Source organism: Arvicola amphibius, chromosome 2, assembly GCF_903992535.2.
Source record: "Arvicola amphibius chromosome 2, mArvAmp1.2, whole genome shotgun sequence".
NCBI lineage: Eukaryota > Metazoa > Chordata > Mammalia > Rodentia > Cricetidae > Arvicola > Arvicola amphibius.
The window spans coordinates 84774027-84795417 of NC_052048.2; the positions used below are offsets into that span (position 1 = coordinate 84774027).

At 38.2% G+C, this 21391-nt stretch overlaps 1 protein-coding gene across 2 annotated transcripts in view; it reads right to left on the bottom strand.

The window, feature by feature from the left end:
• Window positions 1-21391, bottom strand: part of Ccser1 (coiled-coil serine rich protein 1) — a 626740-nt gene that overhangs the window by 35738 nt on the left and 569611 nt on the right. The window contains exon 9 of one of the 2 annotated variants that reach the window (XM_038318800.1): window positions 2899-2972. The exons of the other annotated variant lie outside the window; for it this stretch is intronic. Within the exon in view, the coding sequence (XP_038174728.1) occupies window positions 2952-2972 (21 nt within the window). The 3' untranslated portion in view covers window positions 2899-2951. Of the gene's footprint in view, window positions 1-2898; window positions 2973-21391 lie in introns of those variants that run through there. 2 annotated transcript variants of the gene reach the window in all.

The following is a 21391-nucleotide window of genomic DNA, read 5'->3' on the forward strand; positions in this document are numbered from 1 at the left end:
GATTGGTGAAAGAACATAACATCAAAATAACTAAGAACATACTCATAACCTTACACTTTCTTTTTCTCATCAGACAGATAAAAGCACACTAGTAGGCTGGTATCAAAGGAAATGGCTGTGACACCAAGAAAATAAATGTCAGGTGTGGTGGCTGAGCTCATTTTTCTTCTTATTAAACTTGCCAGTTGAGAGAGAAAATAGCAGTTTGATATATAGGAATAGACTAGATTCTTTCTTTAGCAATATTTTAGCTTAAAGAATTTATAGCACTCATCACATCTACTTATATTGATAACAAAGAATGTTGCACTTTGTTAAGCTGGTACATAACTTTGAAAGATATATATATGTATTATATGTATATATGTATTATATATATATGAAGCATTTTTAGTATTATAAATGTAGTAATTAGATTTTAAGTTGAATTTTAAAAGTAAATAAAGGGAGGGACAGTAAGATAGCTCAATGGGCAAAGGTGCTTGCTGCAAAATTCTGATTATTATTAGAGTTAGATGTTGTCCTTCAACCTCCATATACATAATGCCAATGTTGCCCATACTCATCATTCACACACAACATATACACATACAATAACAAAAATATGAAGTAAATACAAACCTAAAGAGAGTCATTCTTAATTATTTGACATTGCAATCATATACATCATTTTATTAGTCATTTATTAATGTTGACTTTTAGCGAAGATGAAAATTTCCATAGAATTATTTTATTATGAAGTGGCCCTGGGAACACTGAAGAGGGAGAAGGAACACAAGGAAGGGAAGAAGCCCTGGTGCAGTGACATCTTCAGTACTTTAGAGAGTAACCTTTCTCCATCTTACAGGAAAGTATTAGAGGAAAATGTGTTGGTACTCATTTGTGTCTGCCTGGAGAGGGGAGCTGGCTTTTGGGTCATCTCTGCACTACTCAGGAAGGTAGGCTGTATGCATTCACTGATGGCAGTTAACATAGACTGCAGCTTCCAAAGCTGGAACAAGCCCACATACATTCCGGAATGGGATGTGACAGCCAATGTCCATCCTAGTGCAACAGCCACAAGAATGCATATTTGCTATGCATGCAGGATGAACACTAAGGGAACATGGTGCAGTACTGGCTGCACTGCTACAATTTACCTGGAAAAGGCTACAAAGTTTGACAGGAGAGAGGACCATTTCCTTAGGAAGTGGCAAGTAAAAGACCCATGTGCCTGTTCACTTACAGGGACATTGCTCCACATTAAAAGTAAATAACTTTGTTATCTCTATAATCTCTATTATATTCATTTAGTATTTCATAGTATTTCTTCACAAAGTATTGAAAAGCAGCTTGCATGTAGTTAAATACAAAATATTATCTAATATTAAAATATTAGGACTTTAGCATACTGTTTACTAAACTGTAAGATTAGAATAAAATTGCTGCTTTCTTTTAATCATGACTTTTAGTTTTTAACATCACCAATATGTTTAAATTATTTATAATCTCTTTTATTCTATGTATTGACATTTCTTGCATCTCTTACATTGATAACGCATTGTTTCATCCATTTGATGTTAATGACTAGGTATTTTTAAAGCAGAATAATACAGCACTGTACCTATATGTTAGTTTCTTTATATATTCATCCTCCTGTTAATTCATAGTTGTTTCTGGATCTTGACTCACTCGTATAAAAGATGCAAAATTAATTTAAAGAATAAAATGTTCATGGTCTGAGATATGACTCAGTGGTTAAGCGCATTGGCTGCTCTTGTGGAGGACCTGGGTTCAGTTCCCGGAACCCACATGTTGCCTCATAACCATCTGTAAGTCCAGTTCTCAGTGGCCCAGCACCTTCTTCTGGCCTCTTTGGACACCAAACACACATATAGTATACATATAACACTCTGGCAAATACATTCATATAAAATAAAAATGATTAAATCTTAAAAAAATCGTTCAGAATACTCCCATATGAGTTTATCTTTTCCTATCATCTTGTAGGTGTGTTATTTCACAGACTGTTGAAAAAAAGCTATGTGTTAAGTTGCTGCTATAAACCATCTAAATAAAAAACTAACTCATGTAAAGGGCAGTGATCAGGTTTGTACATGAGCGCCTCCTTAAGAGAAAGGCAGGCAAGAGGACACAAGCTTTTGCAAGAAGGGGTTTCAAAAGCAAAACTAAGGTGTGGTGTGTTTACACACACATATAAACTAAGGTGTGGTGTGGTTGCATGCACATAATCCCAGCATTTAATATAGAGAGACGGGGTGTTCCATGAATTCAAGGCCAGCCTGGTTTCCAGACAGTCCTGATCTACACTGTAGGATTCTACTTCAAAATAAAACAATAATATAAGCATGTAAAAATGGAAACTAAGCAGGAAAGAGCATTTGAATTTGGTATAAAAATTGAAATAATCTGTAAATATAATTCTCATCTACTTACATTAAACCAGTGCTGGAATCAACTAACAGGTTTTTTGAGGTAATATTGATATGAAATATTTTTGTGCCTCTGGGTTTTTCTCTACCCTTCTACCCTTTTCTGCCCTATTCATTTATAGAATACTGAACAAGAAGTACGTCAATTAATACAATGAAACAAAAGTATGACGCTGATACATAACACCATATAGAATTTGAGTTAAATGTTTCATGTATTATTATTTCTATACTTTCTAGGTGAGTTTAAAGGAAATAGTTATGCCAACTAGCTGTAAAATAAGGAATAAACGATTGCTCTGAGTCGGGCAACTGTTCTCTATTCTCACGCTTTCAAAGCATAACGAAATCAAAAAAGGGCACTTCATCTGAGAGTGCAAAGGCAGAGCAAAGCAAGGACGAGCGGGTGCTGACTCAGATACAAAACTGCTGTGGGCGCTTTAATCCACACTTTACATGCTGGTGTGTTTCATTGTCACAAACCAAAATTAAACAACATCAGGAGTTACTTGGTTCCATTCAACATAGCAGTAGAGAAAACTGAAACAAAATAGAGAAAATGGAGAAAAGTAGTTGCTTATTTAGTCATGAATATAATTGAATATCCCACATTTTTCCAGGGTCTATAACTGCAGGAGCTCCTTTTAGCCCAGACTTCCTTAATTTCTCTTCTTGATTTTTAAACACATCAGCTTTAATCATCAATCTAAAGACCAAATGACTCTTTAAGAGTTTTTGTAACCTCGCTGTCATTGTTGATTTTTAATTGATATCAATTAGACTATATTTTTTCTTTGTATAATAGAAATCCAAATTTTCTAAGAGATTTCTAAAGTCGTGCTTAGAATTTCTTTAAAAGTTATCCAGGTGGTGGTGGCATGCACCTTTAATCCTAACACTCTGGAGAAAGAGGTAGGCAGTACTCTGTAAGTTCAAGGCCAGCCTGGTCTACAAGAGCTAGTTCCAGGACAGGCACCAAAGCTACACAGAGAAACTCTGTCTCTAAAAACAAAACAAAACAAAATTAGAGAACAAGTATTTCAATGGTTGACTTGAAACTAGTCTAACCTCTGAAACCAACTCTTCAGCCTGTTTGATTTTAATTTCCCCTGTTATGAGACCACCCTGGAATTATCTGTACAACTTTCATTAGAGTAAGGTGGGTAAAGAACGGTTCAGTTCTCCTGGTAGACATCTTTGACCTAGGCAGAGCATCATTCTCTCCCCAGCACCCTCCTTAAGAATGAAATAGGAGTTGGGCGGTGGTGGTGCAGGCTTTCAATCCCAGCACTCAGGAAGCATAGGCAGTGTGATCTCTGTGAGTTGGAGGTCAGCAAGTCTACGAGAGCTAGTTCCAGGACAGGCTCCAAAGCTACAGAGAAACTCTGTCTTGAAAAAACAAAAGAAGAAAAAGAAGAAGAAGAAGAAGAAGAAGAAGAAGGAGGAGGAGGAGGAGGAGGAGGGCGTCAGGAGGGGGTGTCGTCCCTTTTTCTTTCCTTCTCTCCAGGAGGAACTCTCTTTCGAAGCCTTCTTCTTTTGCCTCTCGAGAGGTTCTGCGCAGAAGAATGAGAGAGGGACTTTTTCTTTCCTCGTCCGTTTCTGTTCCCTCCCCTCTGAAGTTTCCTCACCCTCCTCCTCCCCTCCTCCTTCCCCTTTCTTCTTCTCTTGTTTCCTTTGCAGCTCGGAGGCTGCTCCCTGCGGTCTTCTGCTTCTTTTGCCTTTGCAGTGGAGAGTCTGAGCTTTCTCTGCTGCCGTTTCTTCTTCTTCTGCGTCGGAAGCCGACCTACCTCCTCCGCCCGCTCCTCCTCCGCCGCCTCCCCGAGAGAAGAAGAAGAAGAAGAAGAAGAAGAGGAAAAGCATGGAAGAGGAACAACAATGAAATGACTTCCAATGACATATTGCTGTATCCATTGTCCGTCTTACTGTTTTAGAGCTGTGATAAAACATGACCAATGCAGTCTAGACAAGGAAGAAGGAAGCATTTTTCTTGGGGCTTGCTTGAGGTTTTAGAGGGATAATCTTTGACCATCATGGTTGGAATCTTGAGAGCAAATTAGGCAGACATGGTGCTGCAGCATAGCTAAGAGTTTATATCCTGGCCTGCAGGTAGAAAGATGGAGACTGGGCCTGGCATAATCTTTTACAGCCTCAAAGATCATCCCCAGTGACACTTCCTCCAAGGCCACATCCCCTAATACTTCCTAAATATTCCACTAACTGAGGATAAGCATTCAGACATTTGAGCCGGGTGAGGTGGGGTAGATTTTTATTCAAATTACCATTTACGTAGATGATTATTGTTCAACTTTTGTCTGAGAAGCCGCTTGCAGTAGATGTTAATTAACACAGAACCCCATAATGGGACAATGTGTAGAGAGTGAGAAACTTTGGAGCATCATTGTTTTTAGCAATCCCTTCCTCATAAGGTTCAAAAGTCTATGCAGAAAAGGAGGCAAGTAGGTTGAGCTGCTGGAAGATACAATGGAAAACAGTCTCTTACAGACCCAACAGGACAGATACACATATGAACTCACCAAGACTGTGCAAGCAAGTGCAAATACTATACAAGTTCAGACAAAATCCATGCATAGAGAAGGGGAAGTGTACCAAAAGTCACACCCCAACAAAGAAGCGATTTACAACTGATAACTATTGGGAAAAGAAAAGTTAGTTTCTCCAGGGAACTGTCCCTGGAAAGACCAAGTATATCAAGAACACTCCAAGTGAGTCCCAATGCCCCAAAGTAGTTCAACAACTCAAGATGGACTCCATGATTTGGTTTGGTTTTATACACTTGTGTTTAGATTTTTTTGTCTTTTGGCTTTTTGTTGGCTTGTTTTAAGTTTCAAGGTTTATTTTGAGAGAGAGAGTGAGTTAGCGTGACAGTAAGAGGAAGAAAGAGACAGAGACAGAAAGAAGAAAAATAAGAAATTGGGTGGGAAGGTGAGAGGATCTGAGAGGAGTTAGAGAATGGGAAAGAATATGATCAAAATAAATTGTATCAATATTTTTAAGTAACAACAACAAAAAAGAATAACAAAATGAATTTTGTTCCCTCTAGGATCTCTGTTTCTTACTGATGGTATTCTTTACCAGTGATTTTTCTAAATGTATTGATGGGGGACATTTAGAAGTAGTGCCCCTACCTGGGAGGAACTTCTCTCTCTTGGAGAGAATTTCTATACATTTGCTAACCTTTGTCCTTGATGAGCTGTTCTTTCTGAGGTTGAGTAACCATGTCTTCACCTTGCTATTAAAATGTTTTCACTTGACTGATATGTTTGTCTCTCTTCTAAGGAGTGCCACTGTATGACACATGTTTATTAAAAAAGCAGAAGTCATAATTCAGATAAAGGATGCTTAGGGTCTTCTAACCTCATGGGGGTTATGGTGAATTTTGCATAGATGTATTGATTTTTTCAAGTCACAAAGCATGTCCCTTTGAGAATGATTGCCCTTAAAAGAAATCAGTGACCAGATGCTTTTGTAATATGATTGGGCATCTCTTGGGTAAATTCCCAAGAGTGGGATTGCTGGGTCCTGGGGTAGGTGGATCCCAAATTTCCTGAGAAACCTCCACACTGCTTTCCAAAGCGGTTGCACAAGTTTGCATTCCCACCAGCAATGGATGAGTGTACCCCTTACTCACAACCTCTCCAGCAAAGGCTATCATTGGTGTTTTTGATTTTAGCCATTCTGACAGGTGTAAGATGGTATCTTAACGTTGTTTTGATTTGCATTTCCCTGATTGCTAAGGAGGTTGAGCATGCCCTTAAGTGTCTTTTGGCCATTCGAGCTTCTTCTGTTGAGGATTCTCTGTTCAGTTCAGTGCCCCATTTTTTAATTGGGTTCATTAGCATTTTAAAGTCTAGTCTCTTGAGTTCCTTATATATTTTGGAGATCAGACCTTTGTCTCTTGTGGGGTTGGTGAAGATCTTTTCCCAGTCAGTAGGCTGCCTTTTTGTCTTAGTGACAGTGTCCTTTGCTTTACAGAAGCTGCTCAGCTTCAGGAGGTCCCATTTATTCAATGTTGCCCTTAATGTCTGTGCTGCTGGGGTTATACGTAGGAAGCGGTCTCCTGTGCCCAAATGTTGTAGAGTACTTCCCACTTTCTCCTCTAACAGGTTCAGTGTGTTCAGATTGATATTGAGGTCTTTAATCCATTTGGACTTGAGTTTTGTGCATGGTGATAGACACGGATCTACTTTCATTCTTCTACAGGTTGACATCCAGTTATGCCAGCACCATTTATTGAAGATGCTTTCTTTCTTCCATTGTGTGCTTTTAGCTCCTTTATCAAAAATCAGGTGTTCATAGGTTTGTGGGTTAAGATCTGGGTCTTCTATTCGATTCCGTTGGTCGACTTCTCTGTTTTTATGCCAATACCAAGCTGTTTTCAATATTGTAGCTCTGTAATAGATTTTGAAGTCAGGGATGGTAATGCCTCCAGAAGTTCCTTTATTGTATAAGATTGTTTTGGCTATCCTGGGTTTCTTGTTCTTCCATATAAAGTTGATTATTGTCCTCTCAAGATCTGTGAAGAATTTTGATGGGATCTTTAAGGGGATTGCATTAAATCTATAGATTGCCTTTGGTAGTATTGCCATTTTTACTATGTTGATCCTCCCAATCCAAGAGCAAGGGAGATCCTTCCATTTTCTGGTATCCTCTTCAATTTCTTTCTTCAAAGACTTAAAGTTCTTGTCAAATAGGTCTTTCACTTCCTTGGTTAGAGTTACCCCAAGATATTTTATGCTATTTGTGGCTATCGTGATAGGTGAAGCTTCTCTGATTTCTTTCTCTGCTTCCTTATCCTTTGTATATAGGAGGGCGACTGATTTTTTGGAGTTGATCTTGTAACCTGCCACGATACTAAAGGAGCTGTATGTTTATAGCAGCATTATTTGTAATAGCCAGAACCTGGAAACAACCTAGATGCCCTTCAGTGGAAGAATGGTTGAAGAAAGTGTGGAATATATACATGCTAGAATACTACTCAGCGGTAAAAAACAATGACATCTTGAATTTTGCATGCAAATGGAGGGAAATAGAAAACACCATCCTGAGTGAGGTAACCCAGGCCCAAAAAGATGAACATGGGAAGTACTCACTCATAATTGGGTTCTAGCCATAAATAAAGGACATCGAACCTATAATTCGTAAAAATCCTAGAGAAGCTATATAAGAAGGTGAACCCAAAGAAAAACATATAGTTACCCTCCTGGATACTGGAAGTAGACAAGATTGCCGGACAAAAAATGGGAACATAGGGGTGGGGTGGGATGGGGAGAGGGGGGATGGGGCGAGAAAAGTGTGAAGTGGAGGATGGGAAGAGCTTGGGGGAATAGGATGGTTGGGATATAGGAAGGGTGGATATGGGAACAAGGAATTATATATCTTACTTAAGGGAGCCATTCTAGGGTTGGCAGAGGCTTGACTCTAGAGGGGTTCCCAGGTGTCCAGGAAGACGCCCCCAGCTAGGTCCTTGGGCAGCTGAGGAGAGGGAGCCAGAAATGTCCAGATCCTATTGCCATACTCATGAATATCTTGCATATCACCATAGAACCTTCACCTGGCATTGGATGGAGAAAATGACAGAGCCCCACATAGGAGCACCGGACTGAGCTCCCAAGGTCCCGATGAGGAGCAAAAGGAGGGAGATCATGAGCAAGGAAGGCAGGACCGTGAGGAGTGCATTTACCCATTGAGTCGGTGGGACAGATCTAACGGGAGACCACCAAGTCCAGTTGGAATGGAACTGATGGAACAGGGGACCAAACCGGGCTCTCTGAATGTGGCTGACGGTGGAGGAGGACTGAGAAACCAAGGACAACGGCAATGAATGTGAACTCTACAGCATGGACGGGCTCACTGTGAGCCTTAACCTTCACCTGGCGATGGATGGAGATAGAGACAGAGCCCCACACTGGAGCACCGGACTGAGCTCCCAAAGTTCTGATGAGGAGCGGATGGAGAGAGATCATGAGAAAGAAAGTCAGAACCATGAGGGACGCGTTCACCCACTGAGACGGCAGGACAGAACTAATGGGAGACCACCAAGTCCACTTGGAATGGGACTGATGGAATATGCGACCAAATCGGACTCTCTGAGGGTGGCTGATGGTGGAGGCTGACCGAGGAGCCAAGGAAAATGGCGATGGGCTTGGTCTCTACGACATGGACGGGCTCTGTGTGAGCCTTGTCAGTTCGGTTGCTTACCTTCCTGGACCTGGGGGGAGTTGGGAGGACCTTGGACTCAACATAGTGTAGAGAACCCTGATGGCTGTTTGGCCTCAAGAGGGAGGGAGTGGGGGTGTGGGTGGAGGGGAGGGGAGGGAAGAGGGAGGAGGAGGGGAGAAGATGGCAATTTTAAAATTAAAATAAAAAAAAATTCTTTGCTACAGCATGCTTTTCAACATTATACATTCCTTGAATAAAGAAATAATGCTCATATATATCCATATATATATATATATATATATTAATCTATTGATATGTGAATCACTTCATGTGTGATTTTTGTGAGGAGAGATTCATAGATAATTCACTGTCTCCATCACTATAACATTTGATCATTTTTTATAACTACCTATTGTTAGTATGTTTGAATAAACTCAACTTTTCACAGGAATCTTTTAGATTGTCCCTATTTAGGCTGTACATGTAAAATTCAAATGATAACTGATAAGATTTACAAATTTAGTATTGTTAAAACAGAGATTGGCACATAGCAAGTTCTAGATATGTGTATGTGAAATAAAATAATTCAATGCTTGTTTTCTGTGATTTCAAAAAAAAAAAAAAAAAGAAATCAGTGACCACCAGGCAAGTTAATAAAACATCTTTACATCTCTTCTGCCAGTAAAATAAAAACAACAATATATTGAATCTCAGAATTTTTCTGATGATTAAATGAGAAGATATCTAGCATATAATAACTATTTGGAATATTTTATTATGAATAATAAAAATCTAAGATTCAAATCTAGAAATAAATATTTTCTTACTAGTTAACATATACTGACTTATGCAGTGTTTCAGAAATATCTAAAGGTCAGTCAAAGACAAACTTCTATCCCAAGGGAGTTTAAAAGCTCCTGCTGAAACTGGCAGGCATTTCTCAGGGTTTACTCTCTGTAATTATTGTGTTTGAGCACAATGAGCTGAGTTTCTTCCATGAAAAGGCAAGATTGGGGCTATATTAGGAAAAGCTGTCTGAAAGATGGATTGAAACAGACTGAAGGAAGGAGACTTTTGAAGGTTAAAGTGGGCCCATAGCTGAAAGATGGAGAATTTCCTGGTTATATTTGTGTCATGCATACTTCTCCCAAATACAGCTCCATCTCAACTTCTCAAATGGTCGGAAATATCATTTGAGTCTCAGCACTGCTGAAAAGTTTCCATATTTCCAGGGTGTCCTACCTACTAGGAAGATTGACCAGCCACACTAAAGTTAATTCCAAGGAGAAGTTAAGGGAACATTGTTAAGCAAAAGTTGCTGATGTCAGGAGCACAGAGGAAGTCCAGGGGAACTTTCTCAATATGAGAACTAGCACCCCACTGCAGGTGTGTTTGTGTGTGTGTGTGTGTGTTGGAGTAGAGAGGAGAGAATAGCAAAGGGATCAGGGTAAAGTCATCAGAAACAAGGCCCTGTGGTAATGCAGTCATCACAGTTGCAGGAAGACCCTTGATTTGCTATCTTGCCTAAAGACTCGATACCGTTTATCTACATAATATTGCAGTCCATTGACACTTCCTTTACTAAGGAGATGCCTGCAAGACCTTCTTGTCTTCCTATTCATGAGTTTTCTAAAAGACCATGTCCCATTGCTGCCATCATTTCCTTAGCTCTGTTTTTGTTAAAACACACCCAACCGAAAACACATCTCAGGAAAACCCTCCATAGTGGGGAGGGTGTCTTCAGCAAAGGCATAAAGTATGCCCTAATAAAGTTCCCCCACTTTCATAAGAATTTACAACTCCCAGGATCATAGTACATGCTATGGGACAGAGCAGAAGTTATATATAGCCTGGGCTACTTCTTGATGTCATCCAGCAATTCCACACAACAAAGAGTGCATTGGCTTTTGACAGCATACAACATTTCATAACTCCAGTTAGATCATCTTTTCAATAAGCATCAACATTCAAAAGTGGGAAATTATATATTGAGTAACACATTTCCCTGTGCCCTTTCTTTCAGCCAGGTCTCTGTTTCTGGTCTGTGGTAATGACAGTATTGGGGAGAGTCCTGAACAGATGTGTGGAAGCTTCAGAATACCTAAGTTACAGCCATGCAGGAAGCAGCTCATGGTCACTGAGTTCTTGGGGAAGGGGTGATGTGACTTTGCCTTAGTATAATTTCTTGAATGATGTCATCGAAGAGGTGTAACATTTTCCCCTTGGTTCTTTATTATAATGCAGAACTGGACAAAATGAGTCTATGCTTTAAGTTTAGGCAGGCATGTATTAAAATCTTTTTTTTCTTCTTTTAAGTTCTACTTCCAGTGTAATGGTATGTAAAGGACAAAGCCCACAAAATAAAGGGATTTTTTTCATTTTTTTAAATTTCTTCACTACATTGGTTGGATATTCCCCACTGCTGTTTCAAGCATCCTCTCCAAGTGCCTTTGCTATCAGGGTTTACATACAGAGGTCACCTGTCTTAGAAACAAGCTCTTCCTGCCTGAGTCCACTCTAACATGCATGCTCCCTTCTCCTTTCATTCCAGGCTGACAGTTATACTGCACATGAAATCTGTATAACTTCTTGAGTTAACTCTGGAGCAAAACAATCAGAAACTATTTTAAGCATATTGACATTTATTCTTAAAAGTCATTAGATTTAAATTAGCATCAAATTGTACACTCAATAACTAGTTATGTCAAATTTCAACATACTATTTTTTCTGAATTAAGGATTAACTCCCTCCCCGCAAAATCGGTAGTGTTAAAACTCCTCTGAATAATCACTTAATTTACCTTTCTAACTAGAAATGATTATTGTAATGTTTTGATATTTATCTGCCCTAGCTTTCAACCGAATTCTTCTGTGTGTACAAGGACAAGTGGTATTTATATAAATGGGATCATGCCCCCATTCTCATTGGGAGTTTTAAGCTGTCTCTGAATGTTGCTATTTCTTGAATATCTTTGCAGTTAATTTTCCAATAGTTTTGAAGAATTTACTATATGCCTCCCCCAATCATTTTCCCCCAAATCATTTTTAATAACTTTTTGACACCTGTGGGCTGTACTCCTTGGAGCACTGGACTGGCCTCTGCTATCTACCTTTGAACATGGATATACTAAAGTTCCAGACACTTGAAAAAGAATTATGTTTGGCCCATCCACTATCTCTGTCTCATTCTGTCTCTTTCCTGGAATTTATAAATATCTGGAATTTGTGAATACTCAAGACAGCTTCACATTACCCTCAGTTCTGTTATACTGCTGGTTACTAAGAATCTTACTCTAATTAGTTACTAATTCTGTGATTTAACTCTTAACAACCATTAAATGCATTTCTCTAACACCTGTTCTCCTTCTCTTCCAATCACCCTCTGAATGCCCGTGTCAACCTTCAGCATTATTTCAATCTTGTTGTGTTTAATTTTAAGCTATGCCCTTTAGACACAGCTTGTGTGAGAGGAAGGAGCTTGGAAGAGCTCCACAGCATGAAGCTGTAGCCCCTCACTGTCAGTAGACAGAAGGTCTAACTGGCACCTGTCTCTCCCTCCGCTGTCTCTGCTCTCTCCACTTACACTTTCTCCATTAACACTAGAGTATTTTTAGTTTCTTACATAGATTTGGTTATTTTAGAACTATGTACAGATTTTGCAAGCTTGTCTGTCTTTCCTCTATCCTTCAGGGATCCTTTGCCTTGCAGTTCTTTGGAATTCCAGTTTTCCTGTCTTATTCCTAATTGATTTAAAATACAAACCCTAGTGTATCATTGTAAACAAATGTTAAGTCAGAAGTGAGCAATAATTATTATTTTGTAAATATGCATACTTTGACCATGTTTTGTGTTTTTAAAATATAAATATTATGATTTCTTATTGATTGTAATAATCATGCCTATCAGACATAGCTGACTCTTAATTTCATGCTGTCATTAATTATACTGATAGATTAATTCCACTGTTATCCTTGTGCCTAAATGATTAGCAACACGACACAGCACATTACTAAATTTCTGAATTGCAGGAATTAAAATTTTATTCTCACTACTGGCTGCCTTGGTATTTGTGACCTTTGCCTTACAAAGCCTCAGTCTCTTTGGAGTGATATTAGAAGGATATGTTGCAGAGATGTAAAAAAGAAGCAAAGTCATGAAGAAAAAATACCTTATTATTGATTCTTTTTTTTCTTTTTCTCAAATTCATCACTAGGTTAAACTAACATGTACTCTAGTGAGACATTAGCTATACATTTTCTAAGAGGCTCAGATACATGGCAAGACTCCAGGTGAGCTTATCTTGACATTTTCAATGGTATGCTTAGGCTAACATTATAGAATGGAGTAGAGACTTTAAGGTGTTTTTGGTATAGGACAAATGAAGAAAAATAGAATGGTACCTATTTAGTGACTGAATGGTGCTGAGCTACAGAAGCTTTGGTGATCATAAAAATATTTCCAAAAGAAGATTTGAGCCTTTGGATGACTCAGCTAGCAAACACACTTTCCAGGAAACATGAAGACCTGAGTTTGACTCCGGGTCTACATGGTGGAAGAAGAGAATTGACTTCTACAAGTTGTCCTCTGACTTCCACATGAGCATCCTGGCATATATACTGCCTCAAATAAACAAACATATCAAAAAGTCTTTAACAATTCTAACTCCTGTCTTAATGGTTATGTCAAATATATTATCTCATTTAAACCTTACCACAGTCTTTGACACGCTAATTTCAGGTAGATTAAGCAATCTAGAGTTTCTATATCCTTTTGATGCCAAACTTTTCTCATCTTTCTTTCTCTTTCCTTCCTTCCTTTATTAGGAAGAGAAGATTCTGGTTCAGGCCCCAGGTCAACTGGGGAATCCATCCAGACTCCTCATCTTGTGTTCTGTTTTCTTCTGAGTCCCCATGCTGTCAGCCATCAGGTGCTCACAGTGCCCTGAGCCTGGATAGAGAGGTGGCCACAATGTCCTGAAGGGTGGATTTCCCCTGGATAGGGTCCTGGTTGATAGCTGTGGGTTAACTCACATCGAGGGAGATGATCATAGAAATGACCCTTGTGAGCTTGATCTATCTCTATGTAGAAATGACACAGGAACACCTGAGTGCAGAGCAGTGATTGCTGTCAATCTTCATATTCCAGATATCACAATTTGTCTATGATTTCAAGTATCTGCATGCATTTACTAGCAAGTTTAAGAAGACAGGCACATCTGTCCCTGTCCCTTGGAGAATTTGGTAAATGGTGTTTCATGACCAGGGTTTATACTTGATGTAATTTTTATTTTGATTAGATCTTATAAGAAAAACAAAGAACAGTGAAAGAGTAAAAAAAAATTGTTTGATTTGATATTATAAAGTGAAGGGAATCTTCATCTACAAGAGAAAACAATAAAACTGGAATTATCCAAAATTATTGTGATGCTGTTTACTATTGGCTAAACTTAAAATTCTTATTAGTTGAAATTAATGATTTTTCTTTTTTTCTTGAAAATAGTTTTTATCTCACATAATATATCATGATTCTAGTTTTCTCTCCCTCTACTTTCCTTCCTTCCCATACCCTGCCCCCTATCTGGATATACCCCATTTCTGTCTCTCATTAGAAAATAAATAGGCTTCTAAGGAATATTGACAAATAACATGCAATGCAATGAAATAAAACCTAGTAGAAGTAGAGAAAATAAATAGAAAGAAAAGAGCCCATGTGAAGACACAATAATTAGAAACTTACTCATTCATACACCCAGAAATTCCATCATTGGGAAGCCATAATATACATACTGAGGACCTGGTACAGATTGGTCCATGCCCTGTGCATGATACTGTAGTCTCTGTGAGGTCATATGAGCTTTGATCATGTTGATTTAGAGGGCTTTGTTTTCTTGGTGTCCTTCCTCTAGCTTTTATCCTCTTTCTGTCTCCTCTGTTGTAGATCAACAGGGTGCCCTGAACTTTGAGGAGAAGAACATGATGAAGACATCCCATTTAGGACTGAGTGGTCCAAGGTCTCTCACTCTGCATAATATCTGCATGTGGGTCTCTGTATTGGTTCCCATCTGCTGCAGGAAGAGGCTTCCCTGATAATGACTGAGCAAGGAACTAATTTGTGAGATGACCTATGAGTATATAAGAATGTTATTTGGAATCTTTTTATTGATGCATCATGTTATTTTGTGTTATTAGCACAACATTATTTACTTTGACCCTAGATCCCTGGGATATCTAGTTTCAGGATTTGGGTCACACACTCTGGTATGCGTTCTATATCACGGAGTGTGACATAAGTCAAATCAGACAGTGGTTGATTACTCGCACAAGCTTTACACCATCATTGCACCGGCACATTGCCTGAATGATGCTGTCCCTTGTCATGAAAAGTTTTCCAGTTTCCTGAGGTCTCATTTATTAATTGTTGATCTTAATGCCTGGGCTACTAGTGTTCTGTTCAGAAAGTCTTTTCCTGTGCCAAATGATTTCAAAGCCATTCCCTAACTTTTTCTTCTATCAGGTTCAGGGTATTTGGTTTTGTGTTGAGTTTTAGCGTTGAGTTTCGTGAAGAGTTATAAGTATGGATCTCTTTACATTCTTCTATATGCAGCCATCCAGTTTGACCAAGATGATTTGTCATCTTTAATCACCGTTTATTTGGTACACCAAGAAACTGCATAGGATTTTTCTACTGTAACCATATCATTTATTGTAAAACACCTTCTGAGTCAATTGTTTTGTGAAGAAGGGCTCTATAGGAAGAGCGAAATATATTTCATCTATTAGACTTGTACATGTACATTTTTATAAATTTAGTAAAGTAATGAATAAAAAAATCTCAGAAATAATTTTATCTGAGATGACAGGTCTCTTCTTTATTTCCTAACACTGGGACCTATATTTTCTGTTCCAGTTATGAGATCCTCAATCCTCTCTTGTTCGGGCTCAATGAAGTACGCAAGTGTAAAAGTGTATGTATTTTTATACATTCAAAATATTTTGAGATGATAACCATGACACTGCAGAAATGACATTCAGGTTGATGTGTGAATGTGTGGATTTTTGTGCTGAAGCTTATAAACTTACACTCAGAAAGTTTGTTTATTTGAGACAGGATCGCATTTTGGCAAGCCTATGTGGTCTTTAACTTATGGGAATTCTCTCAGGCCTCAGTTTCCTGGCTGCTATGAGTTTGGGAATAAGCCACTATGTGTCTTTAAATCTTAAATGTGTGTATTTTAACTATTAAGAAATAAACTGATTTTCAACAACTATCATTCAATAATTTTTCTTTAAATAGGTTAAAAAATTATACTAAAAATATTTAAGCAGACCTAACTTTTGCTGTGCACTTCCTGCACTATGCAAGACATGTTTTAACAGAGTGTGCTTCAAACTAGTTTCAAAGTAGATGCCAAAGGGGACCAAAATTCCTAGTAGTAATTGAAGTCAAAGAACTCAACTCCTCAGAAATATGACTAAACTGGTAAAAAAAAAAAAAAACTTCTTGAAAAAAAAAGGATTTGGGAAAAAAGATAAAAATGAGGTGTGCAACTAAAATCTTAAAAAATGTAATTTATATTTAATAACTAATGACTTGAATAGATGAAATATTTTCTCACAGCATTTCCCTGATCATTACAAAATGTTAACAGCACTTATTCACTGGAGCACAAGAAATGACAACTCAACTATGGATATTATAATCATTAATTGATTTCAGCAGAAAATTTTAGCTTAAAAGGGAAACAGTAGCTGGGCAGTGGTGGCATATGCCTTAAATCCCAGAACCTGGGAGGGAGAGGAAGGCAGATCTCTGTGAGTTTGAGGCCAGCCTGGTCTACAGAGTGAGTTCCAGGACAGTCAGGACTATTTCACAGAGAAACCCTGTCTCGAAAAACCACAAAAAAAAAGGAGGTGAAACAGAGAAATCTAGTTAGAAAACAGTTTCCCACATGATGACATGTCTCATAAGCATAAAATGGTGTCATTGTAAGCCATAAGACTTTAAAATGTTCTAATGTCATAACAATAAGAAGCTGGGTTTGCTTGCTCAAGCCCCATATTTATGAAGGTGATGCATAAGGATCCCTGCAAACTGGAGCCTCTCAGGGGCAGCCTGCATCACAGAGAAGATCATTTCAATAATCTTCTTTCCAAACATAAAAATAAGCATAACCATAAATAAGCAATGCAGAGATATTTCATTTTCCCAGAAATCATGAATATGACAAACCCCAAAATTCTAAACCTGTGTGTGCCTCAACATAAAATGGAGCATGCTTGTTACTATCTTGTTTTAAAGAAGCTCTATGAAATAACTGGTGGATGTTGATAAAAGGACCGTGCTAATGGTTTATGCAGACAATTCTCCTTGGTTTATAGTTCAAGAGATTTCAATTGTGTTATTATAGTGTTCCATTGCACATTAAAGGCCAGGTTGATCTCAAGGGTAGCCAGCATTATGATCTGAACCTTATGAGAAACTGTGTTTCCTACATATTTTGTCTCCATATTAATCAATTAATGATTCAATTAAAATGAAGAGTGAACTGAAATTAAAATTCCAGATGTGGTTTTCCTCATTAGAACTCAATTATCTGGAAATGTGCAGTGCTATGCCATTGGAAGGTTTTAAGCAGTATAGTTAAGTTTTTGGATAAATGTTCAAATGCTCAGATTAGAAAGGCATTAGGGTGGGAGCAAAATCACCAGAGGTAATGCCAAGATTCATTCTAAAATTTCTTTGATTTTTGGAAAACATAACTTGAGTCATGTCTGGAAGGAGTTGAAATGGCTATTTCTGTTGTAAGAAAATGCTGACAAAAGTGAAAACCTATTTAGTAACTAATATGTGATGGGAGTTATCCAAACACATTGAAATTACTAATTTACTTCATCATCGTAACTAGCATTCTATCTCTCTTATAAAAGTCTAAATTACTGAGAGACTGTCTATCTTACTAAAGCTCATGAAAGTAGTGAATTGAGAAAAAGAAGATATTCTGATTCCAACCCAAAATATTCATCTCTGGAGCAAAGATTCTTCTTCCTTGAGGAACAATTAATACTTTTAGAGAGTCCTTGGTAGGTGGGGGGGGGCACAGAGCCAAGACAGTTAACCAGGGTCTTTCTCAGTAGGTGTCTTAGAACTGCCTCACGCATTCCTTGCAATAACACTCTGGAGACAGACTGGATTCTCTGCAATGACCAAAATGCCTCCAACATCCAAAGTTAGGAAACATGGGGAAGTTCACAATCAGGTTTCAGATGTCACACACCAGCATATTTTCACTGACAGAGTTTCCTACCAAGAAAGACAAGATGAGACAAGACAGATCACTTCTGCCACTGAAAGCAGCTCCAGAAATACTACACAGTAGTGCTGGGAGAAGACAAGCAGGTCAGGGTAGGTATTCTCGTCCTGTGGTAGAGGTTTCATTGAGAAACCAGAACTAAATAGTTCTAAACTCTAACTTGATTCAGAACAAGCCTTATTCATTCAATTTTGTTGATATTCCTATAGGGAATGTCATTAACTAACTGGTCTTTGATTCTGGGATGAAACATTAATTCAGTTTGTTTAAATTATAATTTCTATGAAAGTTAATTTATCCTCTTATTTTAAAAAGAGTATTGTTGTAAAGAGATGTTTCTTCAATGAGGGGTGACTGTGGGTATAATGATAAATAATTAGACTGTACTTAAGAATTATGCTAGTTTTGTAAAGAAGCGGTAACATCCATGATTTTACAAGCTGTGTGTAGCTGGCTAAGTTTCCACTACAAGACACAATTCTTCTCTAGCTGAGGCACTCTAGAACCCAATTAGAAAGCTGTGTGATGTAGGAGGGTCATCTCATCTGTCAATGTGTTACTTTCTTTGGTTAATAAAGAAACTGCCTTGGCTTTTTGATAGGACAGAAGCTTAGATAGGCAGAGTTGACAGAACAGAATTGTGAGAGAGAGAGAAAGCAGAGACAGGCAGATGCCATAGCTCTCCTCTACGAGATGGATGCAGGTTAGAATCTTCCCAGTAAGCCACCACCTCGTGGTGCTTCACAGATTATTAGAAATGGGTTAATCAAGATGTGAGAATTAGCCAGAAGAGGCTGGAACTAATGGGCCAGGCAGTGTTTAAATGAATACAATTTGTGTGTTGTTATTTCGGATGTTAAGCTAGCTGTGCGGGAGCTGGGCGGGACAAAAAGCAGGCCTGCTCACCTCATCACAACAGAGTGGTGCCCTTCTACAGCTGTGGGTCATCACCTACATACACATGCCACTATAACACTCTTGGGATTACCATATCATGGTGGTGTTATTTGTCATGGGTCATAGACTTCATAGCAGAGAAGAACTGTTGGTTGTTTCCATCTTTGGAAGCTTATATGGTACCTTCTGTTACCATGAAAGCTAGTCCTCGGGGAGATAATACTCCGGTCAGTTTCAGCTCAGGAGTCTCTGGGTCCTGCAGCTGAAGTATATACTGTCTTCAGCAATAGGAACTTACCTTATACCTCTTGTGGGCAACCAGGAGCTATAGCAATAGTCTGTGATGTTTTGCGAATTTTTTAAACAACACTAAGAACTCAAAAGAGAGCTTTTCATGACTTAGGTTGGGGTGTTTTGATGGTGGTCTTTGGATCTTAGAGGAAGACCATTACAGAAAACCATGACCAGTCTTGTAGAGCTCAGTCCTAAAGGAGACATTTACAAAACAATTTCCACATCCAATGCTCTGGGAACATTATTGAAATGGAGGAAAAAAGACTGTAAGAATCAGAGGATCGTGGGATTTTCTGTGAGACTGTATTTCTAGTAATGTCAGAAGCTACAGTCATAAGGTCTCATCAGCATGATTGCCTAACATGAGTTGAACAAGGACAGCAAGAGACATGGAAAAGAATATGGGAGAAAGACCAGGAGGCCTGAACAAAGAGCTAAAGGAAATTCAGGACACCAAGTAGAAGAGATAGTCTTTCCCTGGGAAAAAGATGAGTTCATTATCCAATGCCAAATGTTCAGCCCTGAAAACACACATAAATGGAAGATTATGGAAACTGAGAAGGTTATATATGCATATGACAATTAAGGGGAAAGTGGCCATGGATTTGAAAGAGAACAAAGAAGGGTATGGAAGAATTTGGAGGGAAGAAGGGAAAAAGGGGAAATGGTGTAAATACATTAAAATCTCAAAAATAAAAAAATAATCAAAAAAGGAAAAAAATGATTAGATTACAATGGTGTTTTAATTCACTTAAATATGCATTAATTACATACACAGAGGAAAAGAGTGCTGTGGTCTGAGTGTTGCTAATGGTCTGTTCCTACAGGAGGTTTGGTGCTCATGATGGCAGTATTGGAAAGTGTTAGGAATCTTAAGTTACAGAGAGCTGGGTCCTAGTAACAGAGTCCTTATGACATTGGAATAATGCAACATAAGTCTGCTCTCCCAGACTCCTCTCAACTTTCAGTATGGATGTTATCAAAGAAGAAGCAAGTTTGGCCCCTCTAATCCTCACTTTCTCTGCTCACTCTGTAGTCCTTCTCATGTAAACTTGGCCCCCAATCCTATATCCACAGGGCACATTACCTGAACTTTCCTTTGCCATTTGTATGTGAGACCACAAAACTAAGTAAACTCTTTTACTTCCTTGGCAGACTATTCAAGTGTTTTATTATAATCATGAAATCTAGCTACTATATGAGGAAAGAGGAGATGAATAATATATGATCAAAGAGGCTTACACACTAGTTACCGAAACAACTCTGAGACAAAAGGAAGCATGTAATTAAAGTTTCATTGGACAGCAAAGGAGTATTTGATTTTGATTGGGAGAATTTAATTACTCTATGAGGAGTTTGTAATGTTGTGGAAATTATGGACACAGGAAGAAAACAGTATAACGGTGACTACAGAACACCCTCTCACACAGACAATTGGTAATTCATGTGATTTAGTGATATACAAAAGGGACTGCATGGGGCTCCAAGTGTCATAGTGTACATCAGTGACAGCTCTTTCCAAACTGAAAGATCTTAGGTAGGTGGAAAAAACAACCTCTCAAACATCTATTGGTTTTTAGGTAATGGCAAAATTTTGTTATGAATGATAAGAAAATAACTCTTACTTAAAAAGTTTAAATTTTAAAATACTAGACCATTAACCTTTCACATTACTTTTTTTCCTCTCCATTGTGTTTCCAGCCATGATTTCAGAAACGTTACTTTCTGATTTAAGTGATAGTTATTTTACACCATGAAGTGCTGCAACAATAACATTTAGAACTAATTGCTTCAGGTTATAACACCCTTGGAGTTACAATAGTCTCAAAATTGGCTTTTATTACTATGAATGATTATCTTAGCAGTATTACTTTCAACTTCTTAGCTACTGGCTTTTGAATTTCAAATGGACTTAGTAAAAAGGATAGCTTTTCTGGTCTTTTAATTGAACAGGTGGGAGGGGGTTATATTTGTGGGAAGTAAGTGAGAAACTGAAATCATGCTTGGTCCTTTGCTCCAGCTGTGTCCCCTTGAAGATTCGATGATGTTTTCAGTATGAAAAACGAAGGGAGACAGAGCCATCTATCACAATAGAAGTAAACAACACCCTCAAAACACAATGTTCATGATTTTTAAAGGTTTTGTTGTGAGAAAAAGAATTTATTCAATGCTTTCCATCAGTGAAACAACATTGCAACCGTTACTCAGTTCTTTTGTTTAGTTACATTCCATTAAGTATATTCTGCAGAATGCCTTTTCATATGCCCAGAGGAAATTT